Source organism: Vicugna pacos, chromosome 1 (genome assembly GCF_048564905.1).
Source record: "Vicugna pacos chromosome 1, VicPac4, whole genome shotgun sequence".
Classification (NCBI taxonomy): domain Eukaryota; kingdom Metazoa; phylum Chordata; class Mammalia; order Artiodactyla; family Camelidae; genus Vicugna; species Vicugna pacos.
Window position 1 is genome coordinate 20,973,263 of NC_132987.1, and position 15,288 is coordinate 20,988,550.

The window sequence follows — 15,288 nt, forward strand, 5'->3', positions numbered from 1 at the left end:
GTTTATTTGTCTAAACTAACATGACCACAGCACCACCTTAATTATACCTTTATAGTAAGTCTTGAAACGTATGCTAGCTATCCTCAGTTTGCCCCTCCAAATACAGCTGTCACATTTTACCCCTTTCTACCCTGCTCTGTGTCACAACATTGATGATTTGACATTGATGATTTATATCAATTGGCCTATCTACCCTCTGCAAATTGTCCTGATTGTTCTTTCCTTAGCAGTTGTTCTAGCTGGGCCTCTTAGAGTTTTGAGTTATGCATGTGCATCCTGGTATTCAGTCAAAGACTCAGGGTGATTCCTATGCTGAACTTATCATCAAACTCTTTTTTCTCGGTTAGTCTGCCTCATAATTCTAGCCATCTGTTCTTACTTTATTATCTTGTATCTTCTATATTCTGTTTTTTTAATTTTAATTTTTTCTTTTTCAGTTCCCTTTCTCACTCCTTGAGATGGATTCTTAACTCATTAATTCTGAGCCTTTACTTTCTTATAACATATGCAAATAAAGTTTCAAATTCCCTTTAAGAATGGCTTTAGCTGAATCCCACAGATTTTGCTATGTCATACTTCTATTATTCAGTTCAAAGTATCTTTTAATTTCTACTGCAATGTTTTTCTTTGACCTCTGAGTTACTGAGAAGTATCTCATTTACAACATCACCTATGTAAAGCTTAAAACCTAGTAAGGAAGGTATACATTGTGTTTGTTTAGAATTTTTCAGCTAGGATGTGTTAAAACTTTGGAGAGTAGTGTAAAAGGGTGAGTTGTAGAGTGCTAATCATACTCTGTTTCTTGACGTGGGTGGTGATTTCAGGAGTATATTTATTTTGTGATAATTCCTCTGGCTATATCTTTGTGTTATATACTCACTATAAAGTCAAAAAAGTTTCATGGCTATTTTTATACATGGTTTGGACTTTAAAATAATTTTATCTATTTCTCCAAAACAACAAAAAAAGTCTGCTTCTAACTGAAATTGCATTATACATATACTTACTTTATATTTTTTCATAACTGCATTGCTTTCAAAATTAGCGGTTTCTTCCATAAATCGACCCACTAGTAGCATAGCTCGACCGTGGATTAACATGTTCTTGCTCTCTGTTGGGGTTTTATTTTCAGGAAAACATAATTCAACACCTTTTTGAAGAACAATTAGTGCTTGGTGAACATCACCCTGAAAGAAAAAAAGCAACAACAGCCTTTTAATTTAAAAACATATTTCCATTTTCTGAAAATCAATGATTAGGATTTAAAGTTCACTAGATATTTTATGTATAAATCTATTTGTAATTTTATGTTCTCTATCATTTTCATCCTATGAAGGTAAAAATCCTAAAAAGGAATCATTGCTTCATTTCATTCATTCATTCACTCATTTTTTACGGTCAAAGTGCAGGGAACTGAAGATACATGTAGATAATCAGCGATAAACAAACATAAATATGTCAAAATCTCTGGCTTAAAAAAGTTCATAATCAAGTGAGGAAATAAACTGTAAAACAACAGCACAATGTGCTAAGTGTTATTAACAAAAGAATATACATGAGTATTACGGAGGAAAGAGAAAAGAGTTCCCTAAATGTACCTGAAGATACAGGAAAATGGAGTTGAGCAGCAAGCAGTCAGGAAAGATTATCAAATGGGGAAAATCTGAATTATGTCTTAAAGAATGACTAGAAATTTTCCTGGCCTAGAATTCAATGAAGGATACTCTTGGTAGAAGTAACAATTATTTTAATTGGGAGAAAGGCAAGTAGTCTGATTTTAGCTGAAGACTAAAGGGTTTGTGAGATAGTGACAAACGAAGCTAAAGAGATGGGCTGGGAATTGATGAGAAAGTATCAATCCTAAAGGCATGAAGAATACCTTGATGGATTTTAACCAGGGGAGCAACATGATTCAATGGGCATTTTACAAAGATGACCACTGTAGTAGTGAACATTGGGAAAATGGTGACACCACCTCAAAAATGTTGTTAATATTTTCAGAGGCTATGAATGCAAAGCCATGAATGAAAACAGCAAAGATAAATAAGAGGAAGAGAACAAAAGATATTTCTAAGATAGATTTACTCTCCAGTTGGATGTGCAAACTGAGGGAGAGGAAAAATTTCAAGATGATGCTCAAATTACTGTTGTAGATGAGAGGGTGAGATAGGGTCCTATGTAGAAAAACAGGGAATATGGAGGAGACACAGGCATTGAATTTTCCAAGATGAATTGCATTCTCAGCATATTGAGTTTAAGGTATTACAATACATACAGAGACTAGCACTAGCTCCAAAAATGACCAGATACCAACTAACGCAGGCTGAGATACTACTTTCACCTCCCATCCAGGAAACGTGTCCTCCTCATAAGCTTTTCAAGTAGTTAAGATATTTTAAAAGCCCCTTCTCATAACTGTAGCTTTGATCTGAGGATTGCTGAGGACTTTTGTTCCAAAGCTAAGCCCTTCCTGACAGGCTAGATTAGAAACAAATCTTGACAGTAACAGGCAAGCCCACGCAAAACTAATTATCTGCCAAGAATGTGAGTAAGGATAGCGTTATGCTCACTTAAATACCTTTAATTGCCTACTACATGCACTCATAGAATACATATAGAAGGTAAAAACAAGGTAAAAGTTGGTCACTTGCCTCAAGAAAAAAAGGGAAGGCAGATGAAAACTGAAAGAACTGCACTTTCAGTCTTGAAATTGAAAAATATTTGGGAACTTCAGGATAGAAGGAAGTTTCTTCTCGTTATGGGAGATAAATGATGAGGAAAGGTGACAGGAAAAGAAGAGTCTGAATTTAGGTTAGGAATCATCTCTCAATCAGGCCTTTGTAGGAAGTACCTAATGCACAATGGAGTACAGATATGCTGACATTCCCTTGGCCATTACCTTGGACCACAGCCACTTTGCCCTTTCCACGTACAGCTCAGCGAGTCGTGACTCTCCAGCATTGAGGAGAGCATTGTAGGCTGTCTGGTGGTGACCAGCCTTTCTAGCGACCCTGGCACTCTGTAGCCAGCATTCTCCAACCATCTCATTGTAATCTGGTCTAAAGGAATGTGACAAAATGGGGGAAAGAGCATTTTAAAGTGTATTCAACAACTTAATAAAAATATCTCCTCCCAACATGAAACCTTCTCAATGTATCTTTTCAAAGGAATCAAAGAAGATTAATTTGTTAAAAAACTAACTTTTTTTAAAATGGAGGTACTGGGGATTGAACCTAGGACTTTGTGCATGCTAAGCATGCACTCTACCACTGAGCTATATCCCTGCACTTTAAAAACTAATTTTAATTTTCTTACGGGTTCTCCATTTCTATCAATTACAAGTCTATGAAGACCTTATTATTAGCTTATATCTGTACCTTCCTTAGATAGGTTCTTAATATTAAAAAATGACATACTGCATATAAAAGTAATTCTTAAGTTCTAGGTTCATTCCAACTATACAGTGTAGTTATGACAACTGACAGTAGAAAAATACAGATTCACCAGAAAAAAAGAAAAGAAAAGAAAAAAGAGGACACTAATGAACTCATCTACAAAACAGACTTGCAGACATAGTAAACAATTTTATGATTACCAGGGGAAAGAAGGTGGGAAGGGATAAATTTGGGAGTTTGAGATTTGCAAAAGTTAACCACTATAAATAAAAAAAAAATTTCTTTGGTATAGCACAGGGAACTATAGTCAATATCTTGTAATAATCTTTAATGATTCTTTAATGAAAAAGAATATGAAAACAAATATATATATACATATGCATGACTGGGACCTTATGTTCTACACCAGAAGTTGACACATTGTAACTGACTATACTTCAAAGAAAAAAAAAAAGAAAAATACAGATTCAGAGAGAAAATTAAGAAAAATAAATACTCTCAAATAATATGCAAATAAAATACTAAATTCACAATAACTGATGTGAAAAAAAAAAGTGTGAAAAACCTTTTGTTGAGGCTTAATAAAGCTCTCCGGAGAGCCAGAATGGGCTCCTTTGCTCTGTAGGAATTCTGCGTCATTTCCAGTCGAGCTACCCAATTTAGAGAATCTTCTTGAGAATTATCACCTGCAGACTGGTGAAAAAGTGGTTTGATGCTATGCTCCAACTCACACAACATGTGCAATCTGAAGATAGATAAAGTCTATGTTAGTATGTTATCATATCCAACCATTTTAATCTCACATATAAAGCATGTACTTTAAATTAACCATGAAGAATCTGAAATGTGCAGTTTTCTTTGGAAGAACTTCAACCAATATATATTCTTGGTATATAAACACTAACATTTATATCTTTTCATACTGGGAATAAACACCAATTTATGTTGATTTAAATACTGAGTGTTTTGCTATGATCCCCAGATTCTCCTAATTAAATTGGAGAAAGGTATATAAAACTAAATTCAGAAAGCCAGACTTTATCACCTATATAAAGATAAAAGAAAATATGGATCCATAATAAATCAACATAAATATTTGCATATTTTGTTGGTACTATCATAACAGGGCCTAGCATAGTAGATGACAGTAAAAAAACGTGAAATGAATACAACTTTAACTAATTTTTCTTCCTAAGGCTGATGGAAACATGCATGATACACTCACACTAGGTTTTTCCCATGTATAATTGGCAGTATCTATGACTCAGTGTTCAAGCAGGCAGTTGAGTAGCTACAGAACTGAATTAATCTCAGTGGTCCAATTTCTGGTTTCATTAAGCTGTTACCAAAGGGGCTGATACAAAATATAGTAAATTTTTCTAACTGAAAAAGAAAAAAAAATGCTTACTTTTCTTTTTAACTTACTATAGTTTAATTACAACATATGTTTTATTGTTTTCTTCAGGTAAATTAACAGACCTAAAATGTTTTCCATCATGTTCTTCCTTACCTCTAAAAGTTAATATTCCTTTGAGTAAAGTAACACCTACATTTGAGGGGCGAGTGGGAAATGGCAGATGCATTTCTAAATAAGAAGTAAAGGGAATCAACCAGTTCGGAGCACCGATGTGCCAGGTAGAGTGGATGTCTAGATTATTTAGGTTATACAGGAAATAAACTATGACATTACAACAGGACAAATATATTTTTGGTATTTTTTAGAAGTCTCATAATTGCCTTTCTAATTGAAAGGATGTATTGAGCATTTAAAAAAAAACTATAGATAGGGTTATTATGTAAAAAAATGAAAGAGCCATTTTGTGTAGCTATCTGTGTATGACACCAAACATACTATCAGTTACTTAGTAAGCACAAAAGTCCAAGCTTGTCAATTGACACATATAGACCAGGAATATAAAAATGGAAACCTCAAAATACCTCACAATATATTCATATCCTCGTTGGTAAGAGCCTCTTTCAAAGCTTGCAGCTGAAAGAGGTACAATTTGTTCTGTTCTTACTAGTTTCAATGTGTCATAAAAAGTTGTCATATCTCTTTTTTTGGCTGATAATAATAGCTGTCCCAGTCTGACACTCCATGTCGTAGATTTCCCATCTGAAAAACAAATGAGAGTCAAGGAAAGTAATGATGGTTGGGTCCTGGAACAAGCTTCATATCATTTGGTAAAATGGTCAACAGAAATCCTGAACAGATGGTTTCATTCTACTTTGAACTCAACAAGGCAATCATAAAATAAGCTGAGAGATTAATTAGGAATGTTGCTTAGCTACTTAAGTCTGAATATTTATGGCTTACTAAAACTGCTTATATTTTAAGAAGTAATTTTACCTGCTGCCAAATAGTTTTCCACCAAATCCCACTGTGACAATTTCCAAGCTGCTTCTACTCTGTATGTGTTTAATTCATCTGTCCATTCAGACCTATTAAAAGAAACCCATTATCAATTAAATTTGTATTTGTTTAAATTTAAAGTAGCATTTAGAGATTTTCTTCATTGGTTTAAATACTCTATTTATTGTATTTATTTATTGTTCTATTAATTGTATTTGTATTGCAGTATATTTTGTACTTAGATAGAAACTAATTATCTCTGTCCAGAACAACCCACCAAATTTTAATCTTTCCAGTCCTCTAAAACATTTTTTCATAATTACTTCTGATAGAGCCATTATAAATGCCATTTCTTGACAAATTATGCCATATTTTTAGAGCAGAACTAATGCCTGGATAATTACAAAGAGCAGCTGTAAGATTAGCTGCATGCTTAACTTGAACAAAGAGCAGGGAGGAAAAAGCCGAACTGAACATACATGCATTCAGAGGTAAGCAATTCTAATAACTTGAGATTTTGAAATTAAATTTACAGAAACACAGAGCTGGTAAGGTGGAATGGGACACCGGGGTACACAGGACACTCAGTAATAAGGGAATAAGAAAGTTACAAATGATGTGTCAATAACACAACAATGAATACAAAATTAGCTACCTAAAATACATAACTATTATTAAATTATTCTTAAATTACTTTAAAACTTGGGTTTGTATTATTTTTTTCTAAGTATTTTGCTTATATGACACTAGGATGGCTAGTGATATTTTAGATCATGACTGTATAGAAGGAGCTAGACTTTCTCCATGTTGTTTCTTTATTAATCATTATCATTCGAATATCTGCTATATGTTAGACCCTGGGCTAGCATTTTCCATTTAATTATCTAATAATACCAAAAGGCACACATATCCCCATACTATAAATAAGGTATAACAGGCTCAGAGAGGCTTGGATCAATGTCTTTAAAAGCCCTCCTTGTTCTTCCTGTAGTAAAAACATATAAAGAAAACATAACAAATGATTCAATTAATTATTATTTTAAAAAACTAAAATAGCAGCATAAATATTGAATATTCTACAATTTCTAAATATGACTACCACCAAAAACAATTTAGAACAAAGCTAAAGGTAGTATAATAGAAATAGAATTTTCAAAAGTCCAACTTTGAAGAACTTTACAAGCTTATCACCAGATATTAAAATATCAAAATTTTAGGATACCAATCTGAGTAGAATTAGCAAAATTTGCTTTCCAGGATAATGTCACACAGTAACGTCACAGCAAGCATTATACCAAGAAGTATCAAATGGCAATGAGGATCAGGCTGTGAAAACTTATCTCCACAGATGCATCAAAAAGAATGATTGTGTAGCCCAAGTACAGTCAATAATTTTGGAAAAATATTTGTTTAAATGCAAATATTCTCCCCAAGGAACGCATGTCCCCTCAATGACCACTTGATTCAATATGATACAGCAGCCCTCACTGAATACTGACATTTGCCTTTTTACAACCCAAAGATCAGAAGGCTCTGTGCATCCCAGATCCGAAGAAAAGACAAGAGTCGTCTAACTGTGCATCATAAGGAAACATCTTGGCTTGAAGCACAACAAACTTTCCCAAATTCCTGCAATCTCTTTATACATGAAGTCTCTCAACTAATCTGGATAAACATCTGAAATATATAACCAGTCTTCCCCTGCTTCTGTAAAGCATTTTCCATCATTTCATAAATTCCACTACTGTGAAACTCTAACAAAAACTGAGCTTCTCTGCTCTCTCTTCTACTGTAGAACAGTGGTCCTTAGTGTCACAGTTTGGAATTTACAGAAACTGTACTTAGAAGAGCCGCTTTCAGAGTGATCTAACTAAAAACAGTGGCCAGTGCTCTTTGGTTAACTAAGATCCCATCCCTTTCAACCAGATCTCACTGCCTGAAAAGTCAGTAGGGGTCTGGTAAACATATTAAGGATAAAGCTTTCAGGCCTCAGAGGAAGGCAGCTTCAAGAGCAGAACCAACCCCCCTAGTTATTTTCCAAACTGAAAGAACTGTGCGGCCTTAATCTTTGCCACATATAAGTACTATCTTTCTTTCTTTCTTTCTTGGCATTATTTACATTGATATAAGAAACCCATTTTCTTTAGGAAAGGAAGGCTGTTTTCATTTTTCTAAGTCTTTAGGGGAAAATCAACCTATACAGCCTAGAGTGGTATTCTTTAATTCGATTACAACGTTTCCTCTTTCCCAACACAGAAAATAACTGGTACTAATAATACAGGCAGAGCTTTAGATATCCTTTGGAAGTGCTCTTATGAGCCTCACTAGTAGCAGGTGATGTCTGGAAGGTTCCTGTCATTAAGCAAATTTAATTCAAGGATGACTCTTTGGACAGCAGATAAGCTGTTAAGCGCTAGACTGATCAATAAGAAAGTAGGAAAAATATTTTTTGGTGCTCATCTCCGATACCATTAAAACATAAAAAAGATTTCATTACTTTAGTAAACATTACTGCAATCCAATAAATTAATTTAAAATTTTCCATTCCAAAACAGTAACAAAAGAAAACCATTCTTTAAAAAAAAAAAATTACCTGTTAGCATGTACTCCATTCACCTGAGTGATTACAGTAGACAGCTGACCAAGACCTAACATGGACTTCACTACGCCATGATAATGAATAATCTGGAAATTCAAAAGTATTTAAAATAGCACTTGTCACTTCAAACACATCTTAGGAACCAAAACTAGTTTACCTGATATTCATTAAAAAATATTATTTACCTTACTGAGCCTATCTTTCTTAGTTTAGCAACTGACTTGTTTGACATCAGTAGAGAGCCCTCTACCAATGTCCTTAAACACATCTAAATTTTTTTTAAATGCAGAAAAACTAAAGAAAATCTCAGACTTAATTTATTATTTTTTTCCAGATTTGGTATAATTTTTGGTTCAGATCAAGTTTTAAAAAGTAACATGTACTCTTTAATATTTTTGTTTAAAGATTATGTGCCACATTGTTTTTCACATAAAAATTAAAACTCATAGGTCACAATATTATTAATATATATTTTGGGCTTTAGTAACTAAAAAGTTAAATAAGATTATGCAATATTCTTTAAAATTGTAAACAAGACTGTAAAAAATAAAGGCCCTATACCCTTAACTTCTGAGAAAACGAACATGTCAGTTATGACAAAAAAGCAACACCCCGAGATTAAAGAGAACTGAGGCCCAGATCATAAGTCAGTGAGTCTAAACCTCTTTCCTGTTCTGATCTACCTGAGGTATACAACATGCCCCCATTAGTGATTGTACGTCAGTGACTCTAAGGGACCATTTCAGAGATTCCCAGATGCTGATGGGGGGTATGTGTAATCTGAAAAAGTTTCTTAGGCTATAAGGAATCACTATTATTATACAAGCCTTAATAGCAAACTAAAATTACATCAATTTTAGACTAACTGAACATACAGCTTAATATAAATACACTCCATAATAAATCTTATTCATGTAGGGGATCTCTAAGGTCACAGAAATTTGGTATTGGAAGGGATCTGTGAGATCATCTAGCATGTCTCTAATTTCATCAGTCAGGAAACTCTAGCTCAGATGCTTAAATATTTACCAGACACACTGTGACACTGGTGGAGACAGTATTGAAATTAAAATTTCCAGAGTTCCTAGTTGAGAGTTCTTTTTATTACGTTGCCCTTCATTTATTTTCTTACCTGGTCTGGTTCTAACTGAATAGCCCTGTCATAGCAAGCAGTGGCATCCCTCAGTAAGCCGATGCTTTCATGTTCAAGGATCTGTTCTTTTAGAGATGGTTCTGCCTTTCGAATTGCGCTTACTCCAGCCACTCCATCTGGTTCATGCATAGCAGCATACAATTTCTTTGTTCAATCATTAACAAACAATCAAATGAGGAAAAAAACACAACTGGAAATAAAACTATAAAACCACCAGAAAAGAACATACAAGAATTTTTTATCAAAGTAACAATAAGTATTTGTTTCCAGGCAGACTGACAGTAAAATTGCAAACTTTATTTCCAAGCATTCTATCCCACTTAAATACAAATCTACGCTAGTAACACTTGTTGATAAGGAGAACTGTAAAGAACCTCAAGGTCCTGAACTCTTAAAAATCCAATCCATGATAAATTCTGTTGAGTATAGTTAATAAGCATTTCATTGCATTTTAAAACTTAAATTTTAAACAAGCATTTTAATATATTGGTATTGAGATGCCTTCCAGAAACCCAAGACATTAAATCTGGGTTCAAAGGAGATATTCAGGCTGAAGATAAAAATTTGGGAGAAATTAGCACAAAAATGGCAGGGAAAAGGAGGAAATGATTTAGGAAATAAATAGGAGAAGAGAAGAAGAGGGCTGGGGAAGGAGACTAGAGGGCTTCTATATTTACAGACAAGGAATAACTAGCAAATGAAACAGAGGAGGAATTAGAGCAGTTTGAAGAAACCTGGAGGATGCGGTAGCCCTGAGTTTGTAGAAGAAAAGCAAATGTCAGCAAAAAGAGGAGTGGTCAAATGATGCCATGAGGTTAAGAAAATGAGGACTGGGAAACATTTACTGGATTTGGTAACATGGGGGCCACTGATTTTCATAGCAAGAGTAGAGTCAGTGGAATGGAAAAAGAACTCTTGTTGAAATGGGCAAAGAGTGAATAGGAAGTAAAGAAGGAATATGGAGAAGACAGGCAATTCTTTTAAAACTGGCTGTGGAGGGAACCAGAGAGATGGAAAGCATCTGAAAAAGAATGCAAGACCAAGGAAATCATAAAAAATTAAGAGAGGAAATACCAGAGCACATCTATGTCCTCTCTGTACTCGGGCTGAGAAAGAGAAATTAATGATACTGGAGAAAGCAGGCAGGAATATCTGAAGGAGTGAAATTCTTGAAATCAAGAACAGAAGTAGGGGGAGGGTATAGCTCAGTAGCAGGGCACATTTAGCATGCATGAGGTCCTGGGTTCAATCCTCAATGCCTCCATTAAAAAAAAAAAAAAAGAACAAAAGTAGAAGGACTGAACTTTGACAGAAAAGGGTCCTTCCTTAGAAGCAATGGAAGTGAAGATATCGAATATGGTGCAGGGGTCAATGTATTTTCAGATTTGGTAGACATTTGGCTTCAATTTTCCTGATGAACAACGAAGCAAGATCATCAGTTGAGAGTAAGTGAGGTGGAAGCAGAGAAATAAAGAGAAAGTCTAAGAAACAGTCATCTTTAAGAATGGGAAAGTAGGATTAGCAGAGAAACACAGAAGGACTGAAGGCAGCGTTAGTGATGTTTGAGATTATGAACTTAAAAGAAAACCAGTTAAAAATCCACTGTGTGATTTTTCTCCAGAAATGTTCAGTGGTTTACATGCAGGCACTGGGAAGGCACATGGGTGAGTTTTACCAGGGTTGGAGTCTTACAAAGTGAGTACAACACAGAGGGAGAAAGACAAGAGTTGAATATCCTTGTGAAGGAATGATTTTAACAGTAAACAAGAGGCTCAAAGCTGGACAAGAAGGAGAACAAAGACAGGAAAGGGCTAATCACTCAAAGACTACAAGCTACTCATTTTCCCAGTCTCTCACCATACTCTCGCTTTTTCACCTGAAAAGAAGCCCACCAATCTTGACTTCTAATTTAATCTGCTGTATTAGCCCCACCTGCCCTTACTTTCTTTTCCTCCCTACATAGCCATAGTTATTATCACCTAAACCGTTATTTCACCAGCAGTCATGGCTGATTTCTGCTGTAACAGCCCCCTATCCCGCACCCCCAAACTCACGCCCGCATTTCTCATGTGAATAGTAATGGCTTGTTTGCCTTGATTCATAGCCCTTTCATACTCTTCCTGCACAACTGCAATAGGCATTAAGCTGAAATAACACTCTGACCATAGCACTTCCCTGGTTCAAATCCTCTAACAATCTTGGGCAACTTAAAAGGCCCTCTTATGATTCTCTCTCCTCTGCCCAAATCTCTGTCTTTTCTCTGTCATTCCAAAACTGACACTTTAGCATACACCACACTCCTTCCCAACTCCACAGAGACGCTTCAACTTGGAAATTCTAGCCTCCTTTTATTTATCTATCATTCATATTTTAAGACTCAGCCTACACATCATTTCCAAGAAGCCCTTACTGATCCCTTGCTCACCCACTTCCATCTCTCATCCCACCCCACACAGAAGATGAGAGAAGTGTCCTTCCACAGGGCTTATCTACATCACTGTACTTACTGAACTGATGTTTATCTCTCCCCACTAATTTGTAATGTTTTAAAGTGCTTACAAATACCTAGTGCCTAGCATAGCATCTATAACACTCAATAAAATGAACAACATAAACATAAAAGACAAGCAATATTAAACATCATTATTAGGTTTAATTAATGTCAAACCTGTAAAAATCCAAGATGCTCTTGAATATTTTGCTTCTTTTCTGTAATAAATGATTCAAAGTGCATTACAGCTCGAGTGTATGCTTTGGAGCGAAAGGAAGCTACTGCCAGAGTATTCTGAGGTATTAGGTCTAGAAAACGAGTTACACTCTGATAGTCTTCATAATCCACAGTAGATACTAGATTATAAAAAGATAATTGAGTGATTAAAGACTTATAAGATGAAAATTTTTAAGTATCCATTTAAATTTTTATTTATTTATTTAAAATTTAGTTCACTAAATAAATTAATCTAAATGCATAAGGGTATCATATTTAGGATGTAACTATCAAGAAGATGATTGCTCAGAGGATTCTTGCTCCAAGAGCACCATTATTACTTACCTTACCTTGAACAGTCATTTAACTTATTTGAGATTTTTATTCCTCATTTATAAAAGGGAACTATTAGTATCTGTCTTGCCCTCCTTACAATGTTTTTGTGAGGATTAAATGTAAATTTATATTAAATGTTGAGGAGATATAAAGATGATATAAAAGATATAAAGATGAGGTATTTATTATTGATAACTATAAAAACACTGATAAAGTATAGCTATTAGTAGAAAAAAGCAGAATTATGGAAATAGCCTTTTAAATTTTAAAGCTTAGAATTTTTGTTAACATTCTTAGTTTTCTCCTGTATTACCACATGTAACATATTAACCATTACAATGGAAATAGAAAGTAAAACTGCTTTTCAAGGAAAATCACGAATACTTTAAAATGGTAATTTTTTGAAAGAGTCTAAGAATAGACATAAATGGGAAAATTCTGCACAGACCAATTTAAAAATTCTTATTTAAAACTTAGAAATTTTAATAATGATGCATAACAGCATGTAGAAAACAGGAAACAATAATTTCATAATCAAGATAGTAAATTTAAAAGAAACTGTATTTAAAATAAATTTCTTACTTCCTTCAAAATTTGTATATCATTTCAAATTATGAGAAATGTTAAAGGTATTGTACTTAGATCATTACAAATGTTATTCTTAAAAGCTAGAATTTTCATTACAATGTTAGTAAGAAATGGTAATAACAGAATTTGTGTTTGGTTTTTTGGTACCATTTTTATATGCAGAAACAAAACCAAACATTTAATTGCTGAATTGATGTAAAGTATATTAATAGTTATAGTCCAGAGAAAAATACTCTCCTAAGCAGATAATTATTCACTAGTCAAAAAAATCTTATAAAAATAACAAACCATTATGCTTAACAATAAGAATGTATTGTCTTCCACAGATACAGAAACAAGAGGAAAGCTCACAAACTGAGAACTTAGTGTAAGTGAAGGCCTCTTTAAGGATCTTAGTTTTTTCAATTAGCCTCGAAAGCCTTGGGGGAAAATCATGCGATGTCCATTAAAGTGGCCGAGGTTTAAAGAAGCAGAAGGATCATATACTTTACTAACTTGCTGAAAGAATGAAAAACATAAAAGTTCAAAGACATTAAGAGTATCCATTATTGTCTGATGAATATAATTCTTCTCACCAAATGCTCATATTATAGGGGCAAGTGTCATTTTAAACTCTAATGAGATTCTTCTTTTAATCATCTTAGTGGGCGTTGTAATACCACAGGGAAAAAATAGCAGTAGGTATAGCAGGATGTACTGTAGTAACATACATTAAGCATATTTGGAGAAACTGCTGGATACCAAACACTACCAGAGACAGGGGGAAGAAAGAATAAAAAGAATGAAATGAATAAAAAATGGAAAAAAATCGGCCATGAAATGAATGAAATTAAAATTTCTGAAATTTAAAACTTGAATGTGAAAAAGACTGCAAAGAGTATTTCATAAGTGAAATAGAATAAAGAACACTTCACTATATATATATATATATATACATACACACACACACACACACACACACACACACATATATATATATATACATGTAAGTGCACAGGTATGTTACACACACAGTGCACTGAGGGGACATTAAAAAACGGTTAACAGTGAGGGGTTAGTTACTAACAATATTAACATGGCATTCATTTCACATTCTACAGTTTATATGTTCATCATCCCATTTATTCTTCAATCTTCTAAGAGAGATAATAGTAGCACTATTCTATGCAAAGAAAAATTAGGTATGTGTTTTTCAAAGAGAGATTTTCTAACTATAAATTCACTGCTTTTTCTCAGTGAAAAGGCATCTTAAGAAAAAAAAGTGCAAGAAAACATAGGTCTTTTAAAAGCTAATGCTTAAATTACAGAATTGATATAAAAAGGAGCTAATTGGTTAATAATTAAGAGAAGGAAATAAACAGAAGTTATGACTTACCCACTGAGTCTACCTTATTTCTGTTTGATTTGTTTTGTGGAAATTTTTCAGCATTCAGTGCCTGAAATTTGTGCCTTGCCCACTGTGTGAGATGGTCAAGCATAGAGAACACAGTCTGTGTACTGAGTTGACACAGATCAGAGGCACTGTCCTGAGTACCTATGGTACGCTGATCATCATGCTTTAGAACTGCCATAATTTCTGCATAAACCTAAGAAGAACCATTTTGTGGTTAATAATATGTCTATGTAATATCATTTTACTATTATCTGACATATAAGACTGATCTCTCTAAGGCAACAATTTCAAAAGGGAAAAAACCCACTGTGGATTAATAATAAATTATTTCTTATCTATAATTAAGCCAATAAAATGTCTCTCTGAAAAGAAAATCTACCATAAGTCACAAAAATAAATACAAAAATAAATTTTAAAAAATTCTTCTAGATTATTCAATAAATGATAATGAAACTATTTGTTAACTAGTAGAAATCAAAACTTAAAACAATATTTCAGAGTATCTGCAAAAATTATTTTCCAAGTAATTGAAAGGTTAAATGTAAAAACAAAAGAATCAAAAATGTAGGAAAACATGTTCACTAATATTGAATAAGTGAAGACTTCATATAAAAGGCTTAAAATTCAAATGTTATAAAAGATACAAATTTGGCATTTATATTTAACATTTCTGCATGGCAAAAGGCATAAACAAAGGTTAAAAAGAAAACCACTAACTAGAAAAACTTTTCTTTTCTAAGATATGACTAGTACAAACTGGGATC

The 15,288-nt window shown here is 33.7% G+C and overlaps 1 protein-coding gene across 1 annotated transcript in view; it reads right to left on the minus strand.

Annotated features, from left to right (window-relative positions):
• The window catches only part of ATR (ATR checkpoint kinase), an 83,398-nt gene that overhangs the window by 24,858 nt on the left and 43,252 nt on the right, over positions 1 to 15,288 (minus strand). Inside the window, exons 27-35 of the mRNA XM_006202771.4 lie at positions 14,507 to 14,717; positions 12,169 to 12,347; positions 9,480 to 9,644; positions 8,342 to 8,433; positions 5,746 to 5,837; positions 5,334 to 5,511; positions 3,961 to 4,140; positions 2,900 to 3,059; positions 1,008 to 1,187 (exon numbers count right to left, since the gene is read on the minus strand). Coding sequence (XP_006202833.2) covers positions 1,008 to 1,187; positions 2,900 to 3,059; positions 3,961 to 4,140; positions 5,334 to 5,511; positions 5,746 to 5,837; positions 8,342 to 8,433; positions 9,480 to 9,644; positions 12,169 to 12,347; positions 14,507 to 14,717 — 1,437 coding nt within the window. The remainder of the gene's footprint in view (positions 1 to 1,007; positions 1,188 to 2,899; positions 3,060 to 3,960; positions 4,141 to 5,333; positions 5,512 to 5,745; positions 5,838 to 8,341; positions 8,434 to 9,479; positions 9,645 to 12,168; positions 12,348 to 14,506; positions 14,718 to 15,288) is intronic.